General features: G+C 40.9%; 1 protein-coding gene across 6 annotated transcripts in view; it reads left to right on the top strand.

The window, feature by feature from the left end:
* The window catches only part of fynb (FYN proto-oncogene, Src family tyrosine kinase b), a 77195-nt gene that overhangs the window by 39055 nt on the left and 15638 nt on the right, over positions 1 to 22502 (top strand). For all 6 annotated transcript variants that reach the window (XM_042389905.1, XM_042389907.1, XM_042389904.1 and 3 more), the window contains 5 exons: positions 5519 to 5775; positions 10950 to 11046; positions 18103 to 18201; positions 19690 to 19793; positions 20187 to 20336. In XM_042389905.1, coding sequence (XP_042245839.1) covers positions 5529 to 5775; positions 10950 to 11046; positions 18103 to 18201; positions 19690 to 19793; positions 20187 to 20336 — 697 coding nt within the window. In that variant the 5' untranslated portion in view covers positions 5519 to 5528. The remainder of the gene's footprint in view (positions 1 to 5518; positions 5776 to 10949; positions 11047 to 18102; positions 18202 to 19689; positions 19794 to 20186; positions 20337 to 22502) is intronic.

The following is a 22502-nucleotide window of genomic DNA, read 5'->3' as shown; positions in this document are numbered from 1 at the left end:
TCTAACGATGTTCAAATATATGTTTAATCTGCATGGTGGTAGATAAACAGGCCTCCCAGCGCGGCTGAGAATGATAAAACTCACAAATTCAAGCAATAAACACATTTATCTATATGCCTGCGAGATGTAAGTACAGATAGATCTGTATACTGCATGTGTGTTCTGTGTGTTAATACGTTTCTCACATCAGGGCATAGACCACAGTGACAGCAGCTGTTTAAGTTTTAACCAGCACCAGCATGAGGTGCCGCTGATAACAGGAATACACGCACTCAGAAGCTGCCTCACGTAACCGAACGCCTGCCTCCAGCATTCAGGCAGCATTATCTCTGACAGTAGCGGCGTTGCATGCATGTTTACAGGCTGGTGATACGCAGACTCTGCATGCACAGAGATCAGTTCGCTATGTACTCTGGTGAAGGGGTGCGCTTGATTAGTTCATCAAACAACCAAAACAGGTAGCGTTCATTTTCAGGTTGTGATAGACGACTAGTAGGGCCTGCTCTGGTTGTTGGAGGGCTTTGCTGACCAGGATGCAGATGAGCGATATCAACAGTTGCTAGCAGCTAGCTGGAGAATAAATCAAGGTCTGACCTGGACTGGCCTTCAGGACCTTTTTCCTCTATTTACGTTCTCACTCCCACCTCAGACACATCTGTGTGTTCTCACATTCTCACATGGCCTTTAGTGATGCATTTTTGCTTTGCTTGAATTTTTCTCTATGTGACAAGAACCAAGGAAAATGAGAAAGCTTACCAACTCATCCACCGACGCAGACCAGAGCAAACAAATTATAGATTTGAAATACCCTACAATTCCAATATTCAGTTTAGAGCTATAGTCACCTTTTGTTGACTGGGAAGGCAAGTATACTGTTGCTACAGGTCCTGATGCAGCATTATTACATTAAGTTTGATGGAGAGAAGAGTTTCCCACTTTCAGTTGGATTCATCATCTGGGAACCATGAATGTCTGTACAAAATTGCATTCCAATCCATTTTATAGATGTGGAGATATTTCAGAGGATGAGTGAAAATAGGAGCAGTCATTAGGTTTCATCCTCTGTGCTGCAAGCATATGTATACCAACATTTCTTGGCAATCCATACATTAATTGTATGGTTAACAGTCCACTTAAAGCCAAAAATGTTGTCCTCATGGTGGCACTAGAGGAAAAGTCAGGGGATCACCAAAGTCAGGAGGCCTTGTCCTCTGGGGACCATGAATGCTTGTACAATTTCATAGCAATCCATCCAAGAGTTGTTGAGATATTTCAGTCTGGACCGAAGTGGTGGATTACCATTGAGCCGTGTCACCAGCATGCCTGTCAGATTAGATTATTTCTTGTAAAACCATTAGGAATCATCCATTGGGGAATATTAATGTCCACAGCAGATTCCATGGTGATATTTAACCAGAAGACTGATATTGTGTCATTGTGTTGCTGTTTGGTTGGTTGGAATCTTTCATCTTTTCAGCCTCTTGTCTTCAGCTTGTCTTTAGATCAGTTTGTGATTATCTCAGTTTAGAGTGCTTATTGTTTGTCAGTCAAAGTGTTGATTAGTAGAAGAGTTATGTTCCTCCCCATGATCCCCCACCTGTTTATTGCTGCTGCAAAGATGGGGAAACCCACGCCTCTCCTTCATTATTCTTCTCTCTTGTCCTCACAGTGTGTCACAAGTGAATAAATTTCCTTCCTCTGGCTGCAGTCAGAGATGAGGCGACTGAGAAGACAGAAGGAAAGAAGGGGAGGGAAAGAAAGAGCAGGGAGTGAAATATATTCTCAAGTGACACATTTGGGGACAGACTGGAGCTGAAGGCCAGACCGGCACTCCGTCTTCCAAGGAGAGCCTGGATTTATCACCCGTCGTGTCTGCACTGATATACCATACTGACACACTGGTATTTTCATAGTTGTTTTGCATAGAAACAATTAGATGGCATTAATTCCTTTGGGAATTTGGGAAAATTGTCCAAGGCTAATCTTGTTCCCCGCTGCGGTGGAGCTCAAGTCATTTTTAAAAAATCTCAGCATTTAATTTTGTTGAGGGAAAGACCATCATAGCTTAGTCATAAATGAGCTATTCCGAAAGTATTTCAAGATGTTTTCTAGTCTGCAGTCTGGAGCTGTATCTACACTATTACCCACAAACATGTGTACAGCAGAAACATTCATCTTTCTATGCAACAGGGCTGTCCTGTTGCATAGCTAGTATAGATTTTATACAGTGCCACAACTCTGCATTGAAATGCAGAAATTACCTGATTAATAGTCTTGTGCAGATGTCCCTTAACAGATTACTCCAGCAATGTATTACTGCACTTTCATTACATTAAGGGACTTGTAAGAGGGAAATTAAATCCCTAGTACGAGTATCCTACACTTCCCATAATGCAACTTCATGGCAATGTTAGACCCTTCCAGCATGGTAAACACCCATATTTTTCAAACTCTGTGCCCCCAGTTTGACTTAATTCCTCCAGAGCCACAGAAGACATTACACATTTGTTTCTCACGGCCTGTATAGTACTCCCCAAGATGAATAAATTGACTTTGACATGTAAAACTAAGGAAATATTAAGGATTTAAAAGAAGTATGTTTGGGAGTGTGTTTGCTTTACCTCTGCAACCTCACCTCAAAGTGAACCCAAATCCGAGCTTCAAACCTTTTTTAAAAACTTTTCTTTTAAAGGAAATTCCAATGATTTCATTCATCATGATCAGTTTACCAGTCATGGGACGTACTAATCAAATAATAAATTCTTTCACATGTGTTTAATACTCAGCCCTGTGCAAACTTGAATGATAAATGGCAAAGATGTGATGGATGATAATGAGGTTTGTAAAATCAAGGCTGTTTTCATTAAATGATGGTTCTGACTTTAATGCATTAATCTTATTTTTAATCAAATCGTTCATGATTTTTTTCAAGTACATGTTAGGATTCAAGAGCACATTATCAGTTCAATGAAACTTTTATCAAATCTGTTTTTATCAATTATTTACTAATCTCCATCCTTCATACTCATTTGTGGTAACACCAGTGTTGATAATCTCTCTCTCAATGGACGACAGACTACACAGACTTTATGATATCATTAGGGGTCATCTCAGTGTGAGCCTGGAGACGAACTGGAGCATGCGCATGATTGACTAAATTATTTTTCTATGACTCAAGATATATTTAATAGCTTTTTTTCTAGAGCTTTCAACCACATATCATGGTCCTCATTAGCGAGTGGAGCTGGCTCAGTTGTTCCTGATAAAAGCTAGTTAGTACACCTTGAGTTAAGTTTGTCTTGTCAATTACAGTTTGCAAGGTCAAGAATTAACTTTCACACTCAATTGGAGATGTGGAGTTTGAACTACATGCGTGTTAACCAATCAAGGAAGAAAAAATGCTATTGGTTGCATTATGGGAATTGTAGGATTCAGCTTTCTTGAAGCTTGGTGCATCCTATGGACTAAAAGCAGGATATCTCAACCTCTGCTGATTACATTTTGGCCATTCTGTTTTTAATCTGTCCCTTGTGAATCCCTCTACTTTATGGAAGTGCAACTACATCGCCGGAGTGCCAATTTAAGTAGCCTGTTGGCAGCATCACCAACTTCATATCCATATTTTTGTACAATCTATGTCACGCTTACAGTGTGTGTAGCCGTAACTGTATGTACAACTCAGCCTCTCCAGTTGGAAGTCTGGATTTTCAGCTTTTGACATCTTTAAATTAACCAATATGCTATGTTCTGCTGTAGAGGGCTGTGCAGGCCACGGATGAACCTGTTACCCAGTTATGACCCAGTTATGACCTCAATATACTGACAACAACTCCATTTTATACTCCTTAAGTGGGCGTTACAGTTCTTTTCTTAATCTATCAAAATACAGACTCATAGATAACATCATGTGTGTTTTCAGTTCTCCTGTCCAGGAGCCATCTTGCCCAACTGACCCCCAGATGACATGTCTCACCCTTTCTCCAACGCATTTTATTTTCTACATCATCCTCTTTACAAATATAATACTGAACTTCCTTTAACCTCGATAAGTCTGCTGATGTTGCAGAGTTGCAGTACAAAATAGGAACAATTTATCATGATCTAGATAAAATAGTAACACTCATACACAGTGCAATCATAATTTTTATAACAACGTATGACCTCCAGAAACATGTGTGTGCATGTATGTAGGTACCGTATTTTCTCTAATAATGGCCAGAGGAGTGCTCTCCTCTTGTCAGCTAACAGCAGCTCACGCCTCTGTTTTTTCCAGTATCTGATTCTTATCAGGTCAGTGTCAAAATGTCTTGCCGCTTTCGCTCCTTAATTTTCCTCTGCATATTGCAAAACTCTCTCTTTGAATTTATTAATAGTTATGGAAAATCTAGTCACTGACACTTGCACAGGACCTATTTGGTACCTCAAATATAGCTACCGTCATCTTGTGGAACTTGTCGATACTACACCTGATTTGGTCTGAATATGGCCTTAATCCACCCTTGTTTTTTTCCTACCCGGCCTATATTTGTTCGTGTGGACCACACCCCCGGCCATTATTTGAGACCCAGCTTTTAATTGAATACCGGCCACTATTTGAGAAAATACGGTCTGTACAATATGTGTTGTATATGGTATATATTATTTATCTCAATTTAAAAAATTAAAAAATGATAGGAAGACTGCTCAGTAAAGAAAAGGGCTGTATGCAGTCCAGACATGGTGAAGAGCCTTACTTCCTGCACGGCAGTTTGATTGCTGAGCACTGTGATAAAACCAGTCCAGTCGCCGACACTTTCCTCCCACCATTCTCCATTAAGATCAACCGGGTGATGTTGACAGCACAGAGCAGTGCCTCCACATCTCCCCTTCTCTCCAGCCAGCCTCCCTGACATCAGTGTGATAGGAGCCGTTATTCCTCCTGACCATGAAAGAGACACACTGTTTGTGTGAGTCATCCAGAGACCAAGCTGTGTGTCAGGCAATAAAAAAAGGTCCCTGCTTCCCAGACCAGAGTGCTAATCAGTAGAAGGATGTCATCTGTAGAGAAAGCAATGTGAAGTGAAAACCTTGAACAGAGCGATGAGTTCTGTTCTGTTTGCTGTGCTTTGCTGTGTGGTCGAGTGCTTTTCTGTCAGCTCGATCTTCTTCCAGACAGCATGTTTCATCTTATTGAACCAGCAGTCAGGCTTATAGTATATAAGTTGAATGGTTTTCTGCATTAAGGCTCTTTAGGGCTGTTTGTGTTTTGTCTCCTGCCCATTATCACATTTTATTTCATATTGTTGATGTAATCTTCCACTGTCATGCAGTTATGATCCAAATGAGTCTTTGAAGATCCTCAACCTGCTGTCTTTTCTAAATCTCTGGAGGTTTTTTTTTTATCTCAGCTGCACAGTCATTCTGTTTTTATGAATATGTATTTTGATTACTCTTATCACTTTCTTTCAACTATTTATCGCCGAAGTCAACCAGACTCCTCTAAACTAACGTCTGTTATTCTTTCTCCTGTCGTCTACAGATTATAGATAATGGGCTGTGTGCAATGCAAGGATAAGGAAGCAACCAAACTCACAGACGACCGAGACACCAGCATCTCCCAGGGAGCGGGCTACCGCTATGGGGCCGACCCCACGCCGCAGCACTACCCCAACTTCGGGGTCACCGCCATCCCAAACTACAACAACTTCCACGCCCCCGTCGGACAGGGGATGACCGTCTTTGGAGGGGTCAACACTTCCTCTCACACTGGAACCCTGAGGACTCGTGGTGGGACAGGTAAGCGCCGTGATGTGCTTTGTTCAATGCATGTGAGGTGCGAAGACCGAGTTTTAATCCTGTTTGTTTCCGTTCAAATATAAAAATCTAATATTAGTCTCTCTGACATGTTTCAAATAGTAACCCCAGTGCAAACGTGAATGATAAAAGGGAAAGTCTCGATGAATGATAATGAAGTTAAAAATCATGTTTGTTTGTTTGTTTTAATTAGTGATAACTGCCTTCAACGCATCATTTCTGTTTTGATCAAACAATTCATATCTTTTTAAAACAAAATCAAACGTAAGAGCAAATGTATCAGTTCACTTGTTTTCATCAAGTGTTTTTTTAATGAACTTTGCGGTATCATCAATGTTAATCATCTTCCTCTCGATGGATTAAAGACAGCACTATCCAGATATAATCAGTTACACTCACACCAATCAACTTGAAATTAATGAAGAGTGATTAAAAAAGACATACATATTAATCACACGGCATAATACAGCATATATTAGCCAGACACCCTGCAAAGAAAACTCATTTCTGTTGCTTATAGGTACAAGATGAAGCAGAGGGAAAATGTAGAATAGGTTAACGCCACCAACATGCACCATGTAACATGTTTAGTATCTGATCAGTTCTGGAGACACGGAGAGAATAATCACATGTTGCTATCTATCACATGTTGCTCTGAGCTTATGTCATGGACAGGAAATCATTCAGTGGAGGTACATCCCAAAGAAATTAGTCTTTATTGTTGGACAGAAGAGGAAAAGTAAGAGTGTGAAGGTCATTTCTCTTTAATTCACTTCCACACAGTTACAGTTTCCTATGCGCCCAGTGATAGTTGTATGAGTACACTCGCTCACAGCCGCCCACACACATACACCTCCGTCTGCAAAAGCACAGACTCAGAGGGCTTCTTTGTGCAGTTAAAGACTTCCTAAAGCATCCCAAAATCCTGACAATCCTCACCTCGCAGCCCCTGCTACAGCCCCACTCCCGACCCCAGCCCAGCCCGGCCCTGTCAGGAACGTCCGGCTTGCATTAGCACAGGGCTTTGTGCGCCGGGCTCATTGTTTAGGATGGGAATATTCCTACTCAGGATTTCCTTTATGTTTGACTGAGCCCAGGCTGCTCTGCAGAGGAACTCAGCATTTCCACTCAACTTAGCAGGAGTCCTCTCCCTCAAAGTGTGGATTATTTTCTGCGCTGTATAATCCAAATCCACACAGTGGCAGAGGAGCAGAGAGGGGTTTAGCTTTTTAATTTTCTCTTGGTGGGGAAATTTGGACATAAGCCGCCCTTCCTTCTCAACCTCTGTTATAACACAGCAGCCCAGCTTGTTTGCTACACAGCCACAAAGTCCAACCCCCTTCAGTCACATCACAGAGGAACACAAATTGCAGTTGGCATCACACATCTTATTGATTATCAGTTGATCTTTTCCTCGTGTCATTTCCCCTAATGGAAATTCACAGCTAGTCCCATGACCTTACGTAACTAATTGAGTAGGATCCCGGCAAACAACTCTAAAATGAGTCAATAAACCAGTTTATACCTAGCACCCACCTCTACTGACCTAATGGAACATTGGAACATTGCAAACTCCAGCTGCAATTCACTCAGAGTTACTGTTGCGAAGGTTAGAAACCCAAAGTGTTTCAATCAGACATTGTTTTTTGAACATTCTGTTTGTTATCACATCAATAGCAGCAAGTCCCTCCTATCTGCAGTCCTATCAGCAAGAGCCTGACTAGCCCTCTTCATATCAACACTGTTTCCCAGAAAGACTTCGCCTGGTGAGAGTGTCTGAAGTGAAATGACTTGAATAAATGTGATCAAGAGCGTTTAAGTGGACTTTGAAGAAGTGCCCATTCAACTTCCATTTGTCAAACACTGAGAGCCATGAAACACTTTGAGTGCTGCTTCTTGTCTTATCTCAACGCTGATGGGTCTGCTTGAGTTTCCTTGTCTGATGTCCAAATAACTCAGGAGTTCAAACCTCTTAAAGGATCATTTGAGTTTATTACAAGTTGGTTCATAGTTTTGTAGTTTTGGTTATCATTCCTCAATTAACCAAGTTAATTACTGGAGTTAATTGCTGGGAATACGGCAGCATTGCTACAAAGAAGTCAAATGGGACAAGAAATATAAATGGTCGCACAATCAGCCAGGTTGTAAACAAACTCTCAGATAAGCCGAACTTTGATTCATGAGAGTCAGTGTATTAATGGGATGTGACTCCTGCCTGAACAGCAAGCACCATGACTGAGTGGTGAAAACAGTGTAGACGTATCTTAAGATTCAGTACTTCCAATGGATCCCGCTGACCCAAGAAAAATCTCAAAGTTTGGGAAAATGCACACACTCTTTCTAGAAATACAGTCAATACATGTTTTCTACAAAACACGATGGCCTAATAGAAAGTTACAGTGAAAGTGAAAGTTACAGAAATAACTTCCTTTTTTGAGCTCGATGGTTTCAATACAGATGTTTGTCGGTGTGTTAGACTTGATTGGCAGGTCTCTAGAGCTTTAACACTCACTTGTATTAGTTTCAGATATTTTTCACCACATTTCAGCTCCACCACGTTACCCAAATTAGAATTTTCTGACTCAAGTAAATGACACGATGACAATGAACATCATACATCCTAAATATAAGTAGGGCTGAAAATCTGAATTTTCCAAGTTGACTCTGAGTCGCCTCTTTAGGCCAAATATTCAGCTTTCTGGGGGAAGGGGATTTCCACTTCTGTGTTATTTGTCATGTGCTTGCAGTTCCTGTTTATTCTCATTTATTGATATATATAATTTTTTATAAATACTCTTTGCTGTAGTCTGATCATTTCCATTAAGTAAATTGAAGTTGTATTGGGGATTATGGCATTGAAAAGTCTATTTGCAAAGCAACTTCTGCTGTATTTTCCCCACTATAATGCTCCCTGTCTTGTCAGTGAAGGCAGTCGTTGGTTAGATAATACTGGAACGGCTCTTTATTTAGAGAGGTTTTAGCCTGTCTGATGGAAACTGATGGGTCAAACTGGATTTAGGCAAGCCAAATCCCAGCTTCACTGGATTGTTACACTTCTGAAGTACCCCCTGACTGCCCTGCAAAGCTGGGTTCACATAACTGTCAGTTCAAGGGCTGGATTTGCTTCAGACAAGTAAAAACACTCAGTAGAAAGAGGCAATGTTGCACCTTTCCAACTCCACTGAAATGGTTCTGTAGGGATTTGGGGATTTTTTCTGATTAAGGGAAACACACAAGTCAACCAGTAAAGAACTCAGTGTCTTATTCACTGACAGTGGTTAGAAGGATTTAGCAAGTGGTTTCAATTACAGTAGGAGTTGTCAAACTACCATATAACCTTGTCACCTCAATCAAAGTAAGTGAGAATGAATGCTCCATCTTTTCAGAATGTAATTTTTACATTTTAAATGAAATAGAAGCAGTACTGAGATGAAATCTGGATACACTGTTTTAGCTTGGCTCCCGAGATCTCACACCTATGTGCTCATTTTGTTACAAAATGTTTTTTGTTCCTCTATGATTATATCTTCATACTACAGGCTATTTTATACAGTAATATTTACGTTCTGCACACCTCAACTAGAAAGGTAGTTAAACAGTTTGAGTTTTTCTCTACCTCTCAATTTCATTTCTATTGTTTACCTCCTGCTTTTATCTGGTAACACATCCTACAATCTTTTTCCAAATTTGCCACAAGTAAGCAATAAGAAGGAGTGGAAGGGTGAGAAAATATTCCTCTGAGAGAATTGCTACCTGGAGAAGTTAAAATAAGAGCTACAGTACGATACTGTTCTTTGTTACTTTGTGATGAGAGTAAAATTAGTAGCATTGGTGGAGGGAGATGTAGGTGGGGGTAAGAGTCAGTGGGGAAAGGTGACTTCAGGTACTTTGTGAAAAGAAGTTTGATTCTGCAAAGATTATTCTGCCCTTGTGAAGCCAATTCTACCACAAGAAGGCTGCAATGGCAACGGATTACAGTGAGCAAAGGTTAACAGCACTAAACGGTTCAGTATTCGTGACACTAACAAGTTTGCACGATATGTCGTCTGACCATGTCTAAAAGCAAAATTATTTATAGTGTTGCCTGCTTTCATAGCCTCCTCCAGGCTGCATCCCACTACCCCCTGATCTCTCTCCAAGAATTCTATGCCCTTCTGAGGTCTTTGTAGTCTTAGGCATTCATGTTTTTGCACTGGGTTGTACACACAAAAAGTGACGGAAGTTCAAACCCCACCTACTTCCACACCTCCACACACTTGGCCAATTACTGCATAAAGTGCCCATAATTATCTTATTGTCTGTTTCAGAAAGTTGGTCAGAAGCAGGCCCCCATATTTGGACTTTGGGGGATAGGGATAAGATAGGGATTTCCAACGCTGTTAGACAATCGAACAAGCACTTTGTTTCAAGCATTTTTAGGCCTCAGCAATGCCAGTTAATCCATCCAATAGTTGTTGAAACATTTCACTAAAAAACTCAAAAAACTGCTGGTGGCACTAGAGGAAAAGTTCAGGGGATCATCAAAGTCATTTGGATCCTCTGGGAGCCATGAATATCTGTGCCAAATTATGTGTCATTCCATTGAGTAGATGTTGAGATATTTCACTGGATATATAAAAAAAAAAAAATTGACCTTCTGCTGACGCCAGATAAAAAGTGAGGGGATCCCAAGAGTTATTATGATTAATCCTGTGGGAACCATTAATGTTTGGACAAAGTTTCATGGTCATCCATTCAATAGTAGCTGAGATATTTCAGTCTTGACCAAAGTGGTGGAAATTGCCATCTCCGGAGCCCGGCCACTAGCGTGGATAAAAATAAGGGCAACCACCACCAGAGTATGTGTTGAACGCAGAAACATGACTAATCAAAATTTGCAGCACTAAAGTTTGGTTGTGGGGAAATGCCTTTGAAACGTCCTTTGCTTCCTGGGTGGCCTGTTTCCATTCACCTTGATCATCATTTATCACCTGTAAAATTTGATGAATTCCCATTAAAGTCAAGACGACTGACTTACATTCAAACCAGAGATTGGTCCTAATTTACTCAGTGTACTGGAGCTTCCAGTGCACCGTGAGTTCAGTGTGTGAATCTAAACTTCATTTTCTCTCACTAATCTGCTGAGTGCTGACGCTGTGTTTTTAACCCTCTTGCAGGAGTCACCCTCTTTGTGGCACTTTATGACTATGAGGCGCGGACAGAAGACGACCTCAGCTTCAGGAAAGGAGAAAGGTTCCAGATTATCAACAGCACGTAAGTCGCTACAGCTGCTTATCTGGCTGTCTGCACTCGGGAGGAATGCAAGTTTCTATTTATCACTGTCTTAAAGGGCATGGTGCTAGCTGCTGGGAGGAGAGCAGACTGGGGCTTTTTTAGCTGAGGTAAAAGTGGCAGCTTGTACACAGAAAAGAAGTGTTTTGGTTTCATAATCTGGAGTGAGCTAAAGCCCAAAATAAATCTGCTTTACTTCAGTTTGTGGAACTATAAAACTATAAAAACCATGTTCAACCGTTGCAACCGCAACACCGAAAACTGAAGTATTTTACTCATGAAAAAAGGCTTAAATACAATGAAAATTGTTAAGAAAGTCAGAATTGGCAGCAACTTTATATAGGACACTATATTAGAGGGTGCAAAGCATTTCAAAATGAGGTAAAAGTGGTGGTTTGAATATGCAATATGACAATCAGCAGTAAACACAGTTTATTTAAGGTTTAGTCAGGGTGGAGCATGGTGTCCAGCCGGCAGTGATGAGTGTGGTGTTCCTTCAAGACTTCCCTCTGAACTTGAACAGGAAGTGCCCTGTTACACCCACAGTGATGTTGGCTAGTCTTTCTTCCAGTCAGCAGAACTGCACAAGACCAGTGTGTGTGTGTGTGTGTGTGTGTGTGTGTGTGTGTGTGTGTGTGTGTGTGTGTGTCTGTGTGTGTGTGTGTGTGTGTGTGTGTGTGTGGATGGAGAGGCGTGATCAACTGCCAGCTCTTTAACCATCCTGGCCTCAGCTTGCGGATGGTTTTCATTTTCTTTCTGTCTACACGGGGCTGCGTCTCAGCCTACTGGCGTGATCCTCAGCTGCCTCTCTGTTTGTTTGGGTTTCTGCAGTGGTGCAGTGACATTTGAGGGGGCGGGGAGACTGCTGGGACTGTGCTCTGACCCTATTCTCCTTTGGATTTTATTGTAATTAGGCTGCAGAGGGACGGCAGGTTTACTCTGATTGCATTGTGTCATAATTGAGCTGATTACCTATATGAAGCCTTTGCTACCGCTGCTAGATCTCTGATATCTGTACAAATAGGTGCGTACACAGCTGGGAGGTGACTTCGAGAAGTGGACATTGTTTTAAATGCAGTCCTATAGCTCAGTGGAAACTATTGAAATGCAATTTATATTCTTTAAATTCTTTTCAGAAGACAAACTTGGCAGTTTTTAGGAAGTTACAAACCTGTTAAATCAAATGTTTCTGAAATTTGAAAGAGTTTCTTTTTGGTGTCGGTAGGGCATCGAGGACACTGACTCATAACCTCAGTATTTCTAAAAACCTGGCTATGACCCCGGTCACTGTAAGGCAGCCTGAATGTAGCCTGAGAGGTGGAATCCAGGAGAAAAAAAGCACACGAAGTGCACAAATTCCTCCCCCACCCATCCCTAGTGGAGATCACACCCTTGCCGTGCGTTGATGAGTTGACGCAGGTGGTACTAACATTAGTATAATAGCAGTCAAAACATTGCTAGTACTAGCAGCACTAGTGTTTTTATCATCCAATTCAATTAAGTTAAACTTTATTTATCCCTGTACGGACAATTGTATGCAGCAGCTGACAACCCAGATCAACAGATAAACATACAGCAGATAGGAGCTAAAGCTAAAAACATGTAAAGGCTATAAGCTAATGGAATTGGTCATAAGTATATTAATTAATAAATACATCAGTAAATAACGATGAATATCTAAACAACAAACTAAAATGACACATAAGTGTCTAAACAAGCTGAAACTCTGCTTTCACACAAACGCACAGTATCTCAAATATAAATTGTTAATGCTCATGTCCTCTAAGTAATTAACTGTAAAAGCTGTCTACTGTACAACGGCTGACTGATCACCTCAGCCTTTGGCCCAGCAAGGTCAGTCTTCTTCCTCACCACACCCAGTCAGCATCCTGTCCCAGCCAGCGTCTTACACATTCCATCGCACACCTCGCTCCCTGCTGGGCCTCCGCCAGAGCAGGAAGACACCGTCCCCAACTCCCCCCTCTACCCCCTACTCTTCCACCTCCCCTCTCTCTCTCTCTCTCTCTCTCTCTCTCTCTCTCTCTCTCTCTCTCTCTCTCTCTCTCTTTCTTTCTCTGTCTACTCCTCCTCCTCAGCGAGGACAGGTCAGAGCTGTATCTTCAACCACTCTCTCTCCTCTCTTCTCTCCTCTCCACCTCCCTCCGTCCGCCCACACCTCTCTGCTTCCACCAGCATCATATGTGTACTCTTCTTCCAGCTAGCCACACTGACCCCTGCTGGACAAAAGGCGAAAAAAAAAAAAAAAAAAAAAAAAAACCCCTAAAATCCTCATCAGCTCCAGGCTGTCAGAGCTGGCAGGAAGTGACTGACAGATGCCGCTCATGTGAAGCGACCACCAGAGATCCCAGCACCGCCGCCTCAGCTGACAGAAGGCACTGTTTCTCCCGTTCCTCCTGTTTTGCGATGGCATCCTTCAGGAAACAGGCCTCCATCCCTGGATGTTTAGAAGACTCAAGCTTTTTATAAACCTCCGCGAGTGTGTTATTGTGAAGCTTTAGGAAATAGCTCCTGTTTTTACTTGAATGCTACAAGTCTACGCTGTTAGTAAATGAAATTAGTATTGTTCTGGTTCAACTGCAGGCTATGAATAAACACACTGTGGCCTAGTGAATGGCTGCCTGTATGACTCCTCTCAGTCAACACGTTCCTATGTTTAATTATTCTCTCATCAGCAGTCACCACGGGGAGAGAGGATTTGAATCCATTTGGAGACAGGAGGGAGGTTCTTTGTTTACTCTTGTTGTTGTTTTCTGTCTTTTGCGGCACAGCAGAGTTGGTTTAAGGGGGTTTGTTTGTGAAGACAAAAGAGGTAGCGGGACAGACTGGGGCCCACCCCGCCCCGTCTGTTTATGTCTCCTCGGCTCCAAACACACACACACACACACACACACACACATACCGACACATATTATACCACACAAACACATCCTCTCACTTCTGCATACTTTTCTCCCTCAGAAGGCAGATTGTTGAGACTCCATCTTTCCCTTCCCTCCCTCCCCTCCCTCCTGAGGGATCCTCCATGAACAAAGGGAAGCAGGCCTGTTTCTGCCTGGGATGTCGTCCCCAGGCGATCCCCCATCATGGCTTTATTCAGCATAAATGAAGGACCAACAACGCCTCCCCCCCTCCTCCACTCCCTTTCTCTCTCTATCTTCTTTCTGTGTCTTAAGCATCCCTCTCACACACACACACCCAAAGACAGTCCCTCCTGGTGTGCGAGGGATGTGATAGAAACAAGCGCTGGGTGGTACAGCGTGTCAGAGAGACAGTGATGGGAAGAGGAAATGAACATGTGTGAGTGTGCATTCATGTGTAAGCATTGGTAAGGATGGTAAACCACTACCGGCAGCTCGTCCCTTAAGGCAGCTGGATATTGATGTGTGTGAAGAAGAGAGCGGAGGAATGAAAGGCGGGAAGAAGAGAGGAGTGGTGATGGCGGAGGGAGGAAACAGATGAATGGGGGGGAGAGTTTCTGTTGGAGTGACAGAAAACATAAATGGATGTCAGCGGCAACACAGAAAACTCCACCCTCAGCTGTTCTTACCATGTTTCATACTGTATATTCACTTCACAGTGTTCAGCGCAGCCATTCAATGGGAATCACATCCAAGTCGATCTTAATACAGCACTCAAATGCCCATATGTATGTTAAAAGAGTTATTGGTTATTGATTCATTCCTTATTTCCAACTTGTCCATGAACAGCCATGCCGTTTACCATGTTCACAGTGTTAGTTTAGCGCGTTAGCATGCTAATTAGCACTAAACATAAAGTACAGCTGAGGTTGACGGGAATGTCATTAGTTAGCGGGTGTTTGGTCGTAAACCAAAGTATTGGAAAAAATGAGAAAACTCAGGAGATCAAAGTTATTTCAATCCATCCTCAAGGGACCATGAACCAAATTTGTCTCAGCAATGAATCCAATAGTTGAGATCTATCATGGTGGCGCTAGAGGAAAAGTCAGAGGATCAGAACCATGAATGTCTGAACCAAATATTGTGCCAATCCATCAAGTAGATGTTCAGATATATCTATTACATTATCTATTTGAGTCTGCTCAAATAGATAATCAGTCGACCAACAAGCAGACATTGGCGTCCATAGAGCCACTAGCATGGCTAAGAATACATTCTACAGTTCAGGTGAAGCTGATCAGTTCTATACATCAAGTGGATATCTTCATTCTGGTTGTTGTTTGTGCATTTATTGCCAGTGTTTTTTCCAGGCAACAAATCTACATGTGACTGTGAAGTATCCTGTGTGTTCATAAAGACTTTAAAAATCTGAACCTAGCCTTTAACATTTTACTGGATTACTAACCAGGTAGTAACTACTAACCAGGGCCTCAGACAATGAGGGGCCTCAAATACCCCAGTTTACTGTGTGGCAATCGGTTTGTGGTAATTTGATTGATGACAGATCATCAGTCAAGAGAGGAGTGGCTGCAATGCATCATGTTGCTACCGTGGGTGAACAAATTGCTGTCTTTGCCTCGTCTACAGTGGATTTCTACCTGCTTGCTTGTTTGTTGAACACTGGCACAAAATGACAGTCCTAGAGAGAAGCCCTGGATCTGTTTTATCTGCTGTCAAACTACTCTGTAGCTGTGCTGGAAATATCTCTAGGTGACATCATATCCTTAGAATTTGAGCACTTATTGAGAAGAGGAAAAATAAACAAATTACAAAATGACCAAATCGGGCCTAAAAGTGTTTTATGAGTGATTTCTTCTCTAAACAGACGTTGCCATTTTAGTCATCACGCCTTGTTTAAGATTTCACAATAAGTCAGCCACTAAACTTTCCAGCATGGGGATTCCCACATTACTTTTTGTCTGTCAAATATCAATATTAAGGTAGATACATGAATACATTTCCACGCACTTTCATCAAAGTTCATATGCAACTATCAGTCCAGGTACCTTAAAGGATTGTGGCCAAATAAATTGTATCTCAGCTTTTAAAACCAGAAGATATGAAGGAGGTGAGATGGACTTTTTCAGCTCAAAGTGCATCAGAAAGTGGGAATACAAAAGAAAAAAAAGATGAAATATGAGAAATGCAAGGAGAGGAGGAAGATGGTGGGGGAGCAGCTGAGTGGCTGGACAGATGAAAGAGTTTGGAGGTGCAGAGAGGGATGGATGGGCCCGAAGAGAGCTGGTGGTTAGAGAGGAAGAGATGCACAGAGGACATCAGAGAAAGACACTAATGGCTGTGTGGGCGTCCAGGCTGAGAGGTCTTAAAGGAGCCTCTCTTCCTGCCTCCTCTGCCCTTTTTTCACATTCTAGACATTTAGCAGACACTCTCTTTCAAAGAGGCTAAACTTCAATTCATGTGTCACCAACATCACACACTTTTAACTGAGTGCAGAGGCTGAAACAAGAAGACTGGAGAGAAAAAGCAAAAATATTTCAGCTTTGTTTTTCCTTCAGAAGTAGTTTAACAAATGGGCTTATTTGCTTTCTTTCTGCGAGGTCAGGACGTGTTTAGCCTAGCTTAGCGTAAAGACTGAAAGAACGTTAAATAGGTGACATAGATGGTCTGCCAATACTTCCAACAACCAATAACAGTCAACTAAACATAAACATCACCCATAGGTTCCTGTTGTCCTTTTATTTGATGAAATTTTCTAGATTGAATAAACTGGGCAACATTTTAAATTGTCCCATGATTTGACTCCAAATACTGAAAAATATTTCTTGGCTCTCTTTCCGAGTTGGGAGGAAAAGATTGATATCAAGCTCAATGTCTGTGCATTAAATACTGTATGGAGCTGGAGTCGTGACGTGGTTAGCTTAGTTTAGCATAAAACTGGAAGAGTTGTGTGTTGGAGCTAATATACTTCTTGTTGGACAACACTGCACCCATCTGTTGTTAGTAAAGAAACAGTTACAGCAAGTATCTCCTCCTTAAACCACACATTTTCTTTGGCATTAGCATTTCCTAATTAGTGAGCTTTAGAGGTGTTGGTATGTGCTTTCTTTCTTTCTTTTCTTTCTTTTTTTTTCACTCAGGCTAGAAGCTAGCTAGCAGTTTCTTCCTTTTAGTCTTTATGCTAAGCTAGGCTAACTATGTCCTGACTACAGCTGTGCATTTACTGCATGGCTTCCAATAATCTCATCTCACACATGCCAATAAATAGTTTGGATTCAAACTGTGAAATTATTTGTATTGTTTTAAAATTATGCTAAATATAAAAAAATGTATAGAAATAAAGTAAGTGGACAATATGAACTTAGTGACTGATATTTATGTTTAGTGGACTGCTATTGGTAGTGTGTGTAATGTTTGCTGTGAGTACATAGTTTTTATAATATAATATAAGATTTTCCCTCTCCCAGACCTTTTCAATCATTATTTTTTAGATTAGTGTGTATTGTGTTTGAAAGCAAATAAGCAGTTATGGTAGTGTTGAACTGTTCTAGAGCTACTGCAATTAAATTAATGGGCAACTATTTTGATAATCAAGTAATTGTTTTAGTAATTTTTTAAGCAAAAACACCCAAAATTTGCTGGTTTCAGCTTCTCAAATGTGATGATTTAAGGCTTTTCTTTGTCATACATGATAGTAAACTGAATATCTTTGGGTTTAGGACTGTTTGAAATTATAAACAAGCATTTTTCACAATTTTTTGACATAATCATAGACAAAATGATTAATCAAGAAAAAAATAAACTTTTCCTTATATGATTTGCATTCCTTTTAACCGGTTGATGATTCCTGTTGACTCTCACACTGTTTACATGTGTTTAAGCAGCTTTATTATAGGTTGCTGCAGGGCTAAATAAACCCACACTGCCTTCTAGAGCCACATGTTGTCCTCTACTTTGCTGAAATACAGACTCACTTGATCCTATATGTTTTCCACATGGACATTATTAGTGAAACTAGAGCTCTACTTTGATGTGTTCAGAGGCAGACAGCATGTCAGCACTTACAAAATAAAATGTATTAATTCACTTCTTCTGTTTTTGCTCTTTTCCATCTTCTCCTATCCCTCTCTCTCTCTTTCAGTGAAGGGGACTGGTGGGATGCTCGCTCGCTCACCACCGGTGGCAGCGGCTACATTCCCAGTAATTACGTGGCTCCAGTGGACTCCATCCAGGCTGAGGAGTGAGTAGTGTGTGTGTGTGTGTGTGTGTGTGAATGCTCCTCAGAGACCCACGGTACACTGGCGCAGGGCATGCGTGGTGTCTTTCATCTGGAATGTGCTCTGAAGTAGCTGGAGATTACTGGACACAAGGCCGCAGACTGACAGCCGCGCATTTGCAGAGTTAACCTTCAGAGGGACGAAAGTCAGGAGAAAAAGTCATAGTCATCCCACAACTTCTACAGTTTCCCCGCAGGGTGGACGTTTCTATTAGCCTGATAAAATGACTTTTATGTGACACTATAAAGAGATGGATTTGGAATTTGAAATGCCAGACTGTGGGTGAGAGGTAAATAAATACATCTTGGTGCAGGCTTCTTTTTTTTTTTTTATTTTACAGTTCATTGAGTGCATACATTTTTAGCATGGGTGGCTACAGTTAGAAACCATTGAGTTTCACACATATGACGAATAGAACTGGAGGAGTAAAATAATACAGCAAGTGTATTAAGTTTTCTCATCAATTGCTGCTTAGAACTAAACCACCGCCAGACCCAGATCCATTAGTCAGAATAAGTTATCTGAGTAAAGATTTAGTCAGTTCTCTGTGATTTAGAATCTCATTATGAGCCCACTGAAGCATGCTGGGAGTAAAAAACAGAGAGGATGGTGGGCTCAGCTCTGGTTATCAGCACAGATACCTCTGTGAAAGACTGCACACGCTTGTGTCGTATCACTCACGTTTCCTGTGTATTTTTCCCCCTCAGTGTGCAGTTACAGTTCATGTGAGAGGAACTTTGAAAGGTTAAGCTTTCAGGATTCATTTTTAAAAGTTTCACTTCAATTTTACTGTTGACTATTGTTTCTTGCTGCAGTGTCATTAGGAATAGATCCTCCTTTGTCGGCTCTAGTAAACAAATCATTATTATTGAAGATTTCTCTTTCCTCTGCTATGAATTAAGTATTTTTTTTCCCAGGTTATAGACCGTGACTAAACAATTATTTATGCACAGGTCTGCAGGGAAGAAGGCAGCAGGCTGTGACTGTTACAGTCCATATAACAGTCTAGCTGCTGGGTTAGAGTCAAATGCTAATATACAAACCTAAACCTGACTTAATTACTCCGATGCTCCAACACATTCATTATAAAGCAAACAGCTGTAAAAATAAGACCAAATAGCTCTTACAATTATCACAGTTACTATCTCTAAAGCCAAGTAATTATTCCTCCTGTTCATACTGACCATTATAAGATCTCTTCATAACTTTAACTAGTCATGTTCATTAAATCATTAAGCATTATCAGCATGAATAAAGTGATTTGTCATTAGTCAGGTGAGTACAAGAGACTATACCTTTCTGGTCCCTTCTCAAAATGACTTTCAGCAACAGTCCAGACCATGACAGCTCAGTAAACTTACCTTACGCATGACTAGAGTGACTCTCCAGAGCAGAGAGGCTGCAGTACATCCTGGTCTACTAAACCTGCTGTTTGTCTCCTCTGACTGCAGCTGGTACTTTGGTAAACTGGGCCGTAAGGATGCAGAGAGGCAGCTGCTGTCCACTGGCAACCCTCGGGGCACTTACCTCATCCGGGAGAGTGAAACCACAAAGGGTAAAACCGCAGACACACTCACATCATTAACCTGTGTGACACTGAGTGTGAGAGAGTGTGTGTGTGTTTAAGTGTATGCCATGTCAGATTTACTACAAGCACTGAGAGACCATTCACATCAGCCTGATGGTGTAATTACAAGTGGGACCTGTGGAGGTTTTCTGAGCTCTGATATTTCCCTCATGGCTTTTTGTGTGAGCTATAGCTGGATATAGAACCTCAATACTGTTTACATGGAAACTGAATTGTTGTCAGGTGCTGAAAGTGAGCGTTACCTATTATGAAATCAGATGTTTCCTGATTTAAATCATCCTTTTGTTTAGTTTTATACTGTATTTTTTTGTTGACAAGTTTTTAATGTTTGGTTAATCAAACCCTGATCTCTCCCTGCAGGTGCCTTCTCCTTGTCCATACGGGACTGGGACGATGTGAAAGGCGATCATGTTAAGCATTATAAGATCCGCAAGCTGGATAGTGGGGGCTACTACATCACCACCAGGGCTCAGTTTGACACACTGCAGCAGCTGGTTCAGCACTACTCAGGTATAAAAGCTTTTCAGTGACATTTAGACCGCTTAGCTTTTGTTTGTAGAGGTTTATTTTAAGAACATGTTCTGGGTTATGCTATTCTGATACTCTGGTTAGTAATTCTGGTTGATTGTTGGACAAGTCTGATTAATTTTAGGACACATTCCAGTTAATTCTAGGTAGTTATTTATTTTAGGTAATCTGGTTCACATGAGGGTTTATTCAGGTTCATTTGAGGATTTATTCTGGTTAATCTTTGAATGTATTTTAGTTCAATTTAGGGCATATTCATAGGAGTGTTCCAGCTCATTTTAGATTGTATTCTAGTAAATTTTAGGATATTTTAGAGGAAAATGGCTGTGAATACAGACAGGAGTACCTGCAGGGCAGATTTTAAAGCTGCATCAGGCAGCTTTACACTTTAGAGACCCCAAGTGATCTCTGAAATTAAAATAAATTGAATCTATGGCATCCCTGTAAGTATTATTAAGATACTGTTCTTCATTGTAGCCTCAAAATTTGCAGTTTGTATTTTTGATTTACATAAAACCTACAGCACTGGGAGAACATAATATGTCAATGTGCCAGAAAACTACCAAGGCTGCCCCTCAGTGGGCCAGAGTAAAAATACATGAAGGACCGCCTTGTCCCACTCTCTATTAAAAAAAGAAACCTGCATATGTTACTGTAGAGATATATGTCATGTCGTAAGATCTGTATGTTGACACCATGGCCCCATTTGTACAAGCCAGAATAGCAACGTCAATGTCTCACTTCCTATCCGGTGTCCATTTCCTTGAATTGATCCAAAAATGCATCGCAGACGCTGTTACACTGGATAATTGCATTTAGTGTGCCAGCACATTTCACACGCAGGAATAAAAGGTTGCACTTAGCATGAGACACATATAGACAGAAATGGAAATGCATGTCAGATTGGTTACATTTGCACCCTTACTGCACATACATGCATTTATTTCAGTGCAGCACAACAGAGCAGCAAACAGGTAACATCATGCGGTAGAGAGAGCGGAAAAGGCGTTTTGTTAGCACCCTTCCTGAACAAACAGAGACAGGGAGTTAGTGTGTCAGAGTTTCACTTTGCATCACTGTGAGCTCATCCAGATGTGTGTATTCTGGCCGTGTGTGCTGTTAGGAGATGGTCACAGCATCTGTGCCGCTGACACACATATTTGATTATTAGATTTACGGGATGAGACAGCGATCACTGGTTTAGTTTTACTCATGCATTATTTCTTTCTCTGTATCTCTTGTTTGAGTTTCTTTTTGTGTGTTGTTGTTTTTTTTTTATTCTATGTCTTTGAGTAATGATGATGTGTATTTAAGTCTGTGATCTCATTTGTTCTTTTACATTTGTTGTTTTGTAACTCCCATTCATTGGCTCCCTCTCACTGCGAAAAGGATATTTTTCCTGCCACGCTCCAGTTGGCACATTGACATATCGATGTTTAAGCCCTAAAATCAACACCATGGATTTTCTGTATGTGTTTGTGTCATGGCACATTAACCGTCCCTCTACATTTTATCGCCATTCTAGATGACGTATGGAGCCGACAGTACACCTTTGCAAATAACCTTGACTCTTTTCAGGGCTCCTGCTTTTATTGCTTTCTGCTTTCTTCTATTTTTCATCCCTTTTTTAAATGAGAAAGAAAGAACACATGGCCTTGAGAATCAGCGAGGCTGCTCAACAGAATACCAATCATGTTTAAAGTGAGACTATGTAACTTTTGAAAGAACAAATAACACAATCTTCTTACAAATGAAAAGTTGAATACATAAACAATAAAACACACATTTGCTCAATTCATTCATTCCACTCAGGGGTTTTGCTGCTACAACCTAACTTGGTCTGTTGTAAACAGCAGTTTACGATGTTTGTTGACTTTATGTCTCTTCTCTACATGTACTACTGGAACATATGGAAGCCCATTTCTGCCAGTAAAACAAAATTATGAGTTACTAATTTGGATTTACAATTTCTTAGTCAAGATAATTAGATTTATTAGATAGTGAGTCAACAATTTGACTTGCTGTTACTGTTTCATTTTTTTTTTCTAAGTTAAAACAGAGTTTACTACTACTACTACTAATAATAATAATAATAATAATGATAATACATTTTATTTATTATTTTATTTATTTACTAAGTTAAAAGTA

This window comes from Thunnus maccoyii, chromosome 17 (assembly GCF_910596095.1).
Source record: "Thunnus maccoyii chromosome 17, fThuMac1.1, whole genome shotgun sequence".
In the NCBI taxonomy this organism is placed as follows: domain Eukaryota; kingdom Metazoa; phylum Chordata; class Actinopteri; order Scombriformes; family Scombridae; genus Thunnus; species Thunnus maccoyii.
The sequence above is the reverse complement of the archived record's forward strand: the minus strand, read 5'-3'. Positions and strand labels throughout refer to the sequence as shown.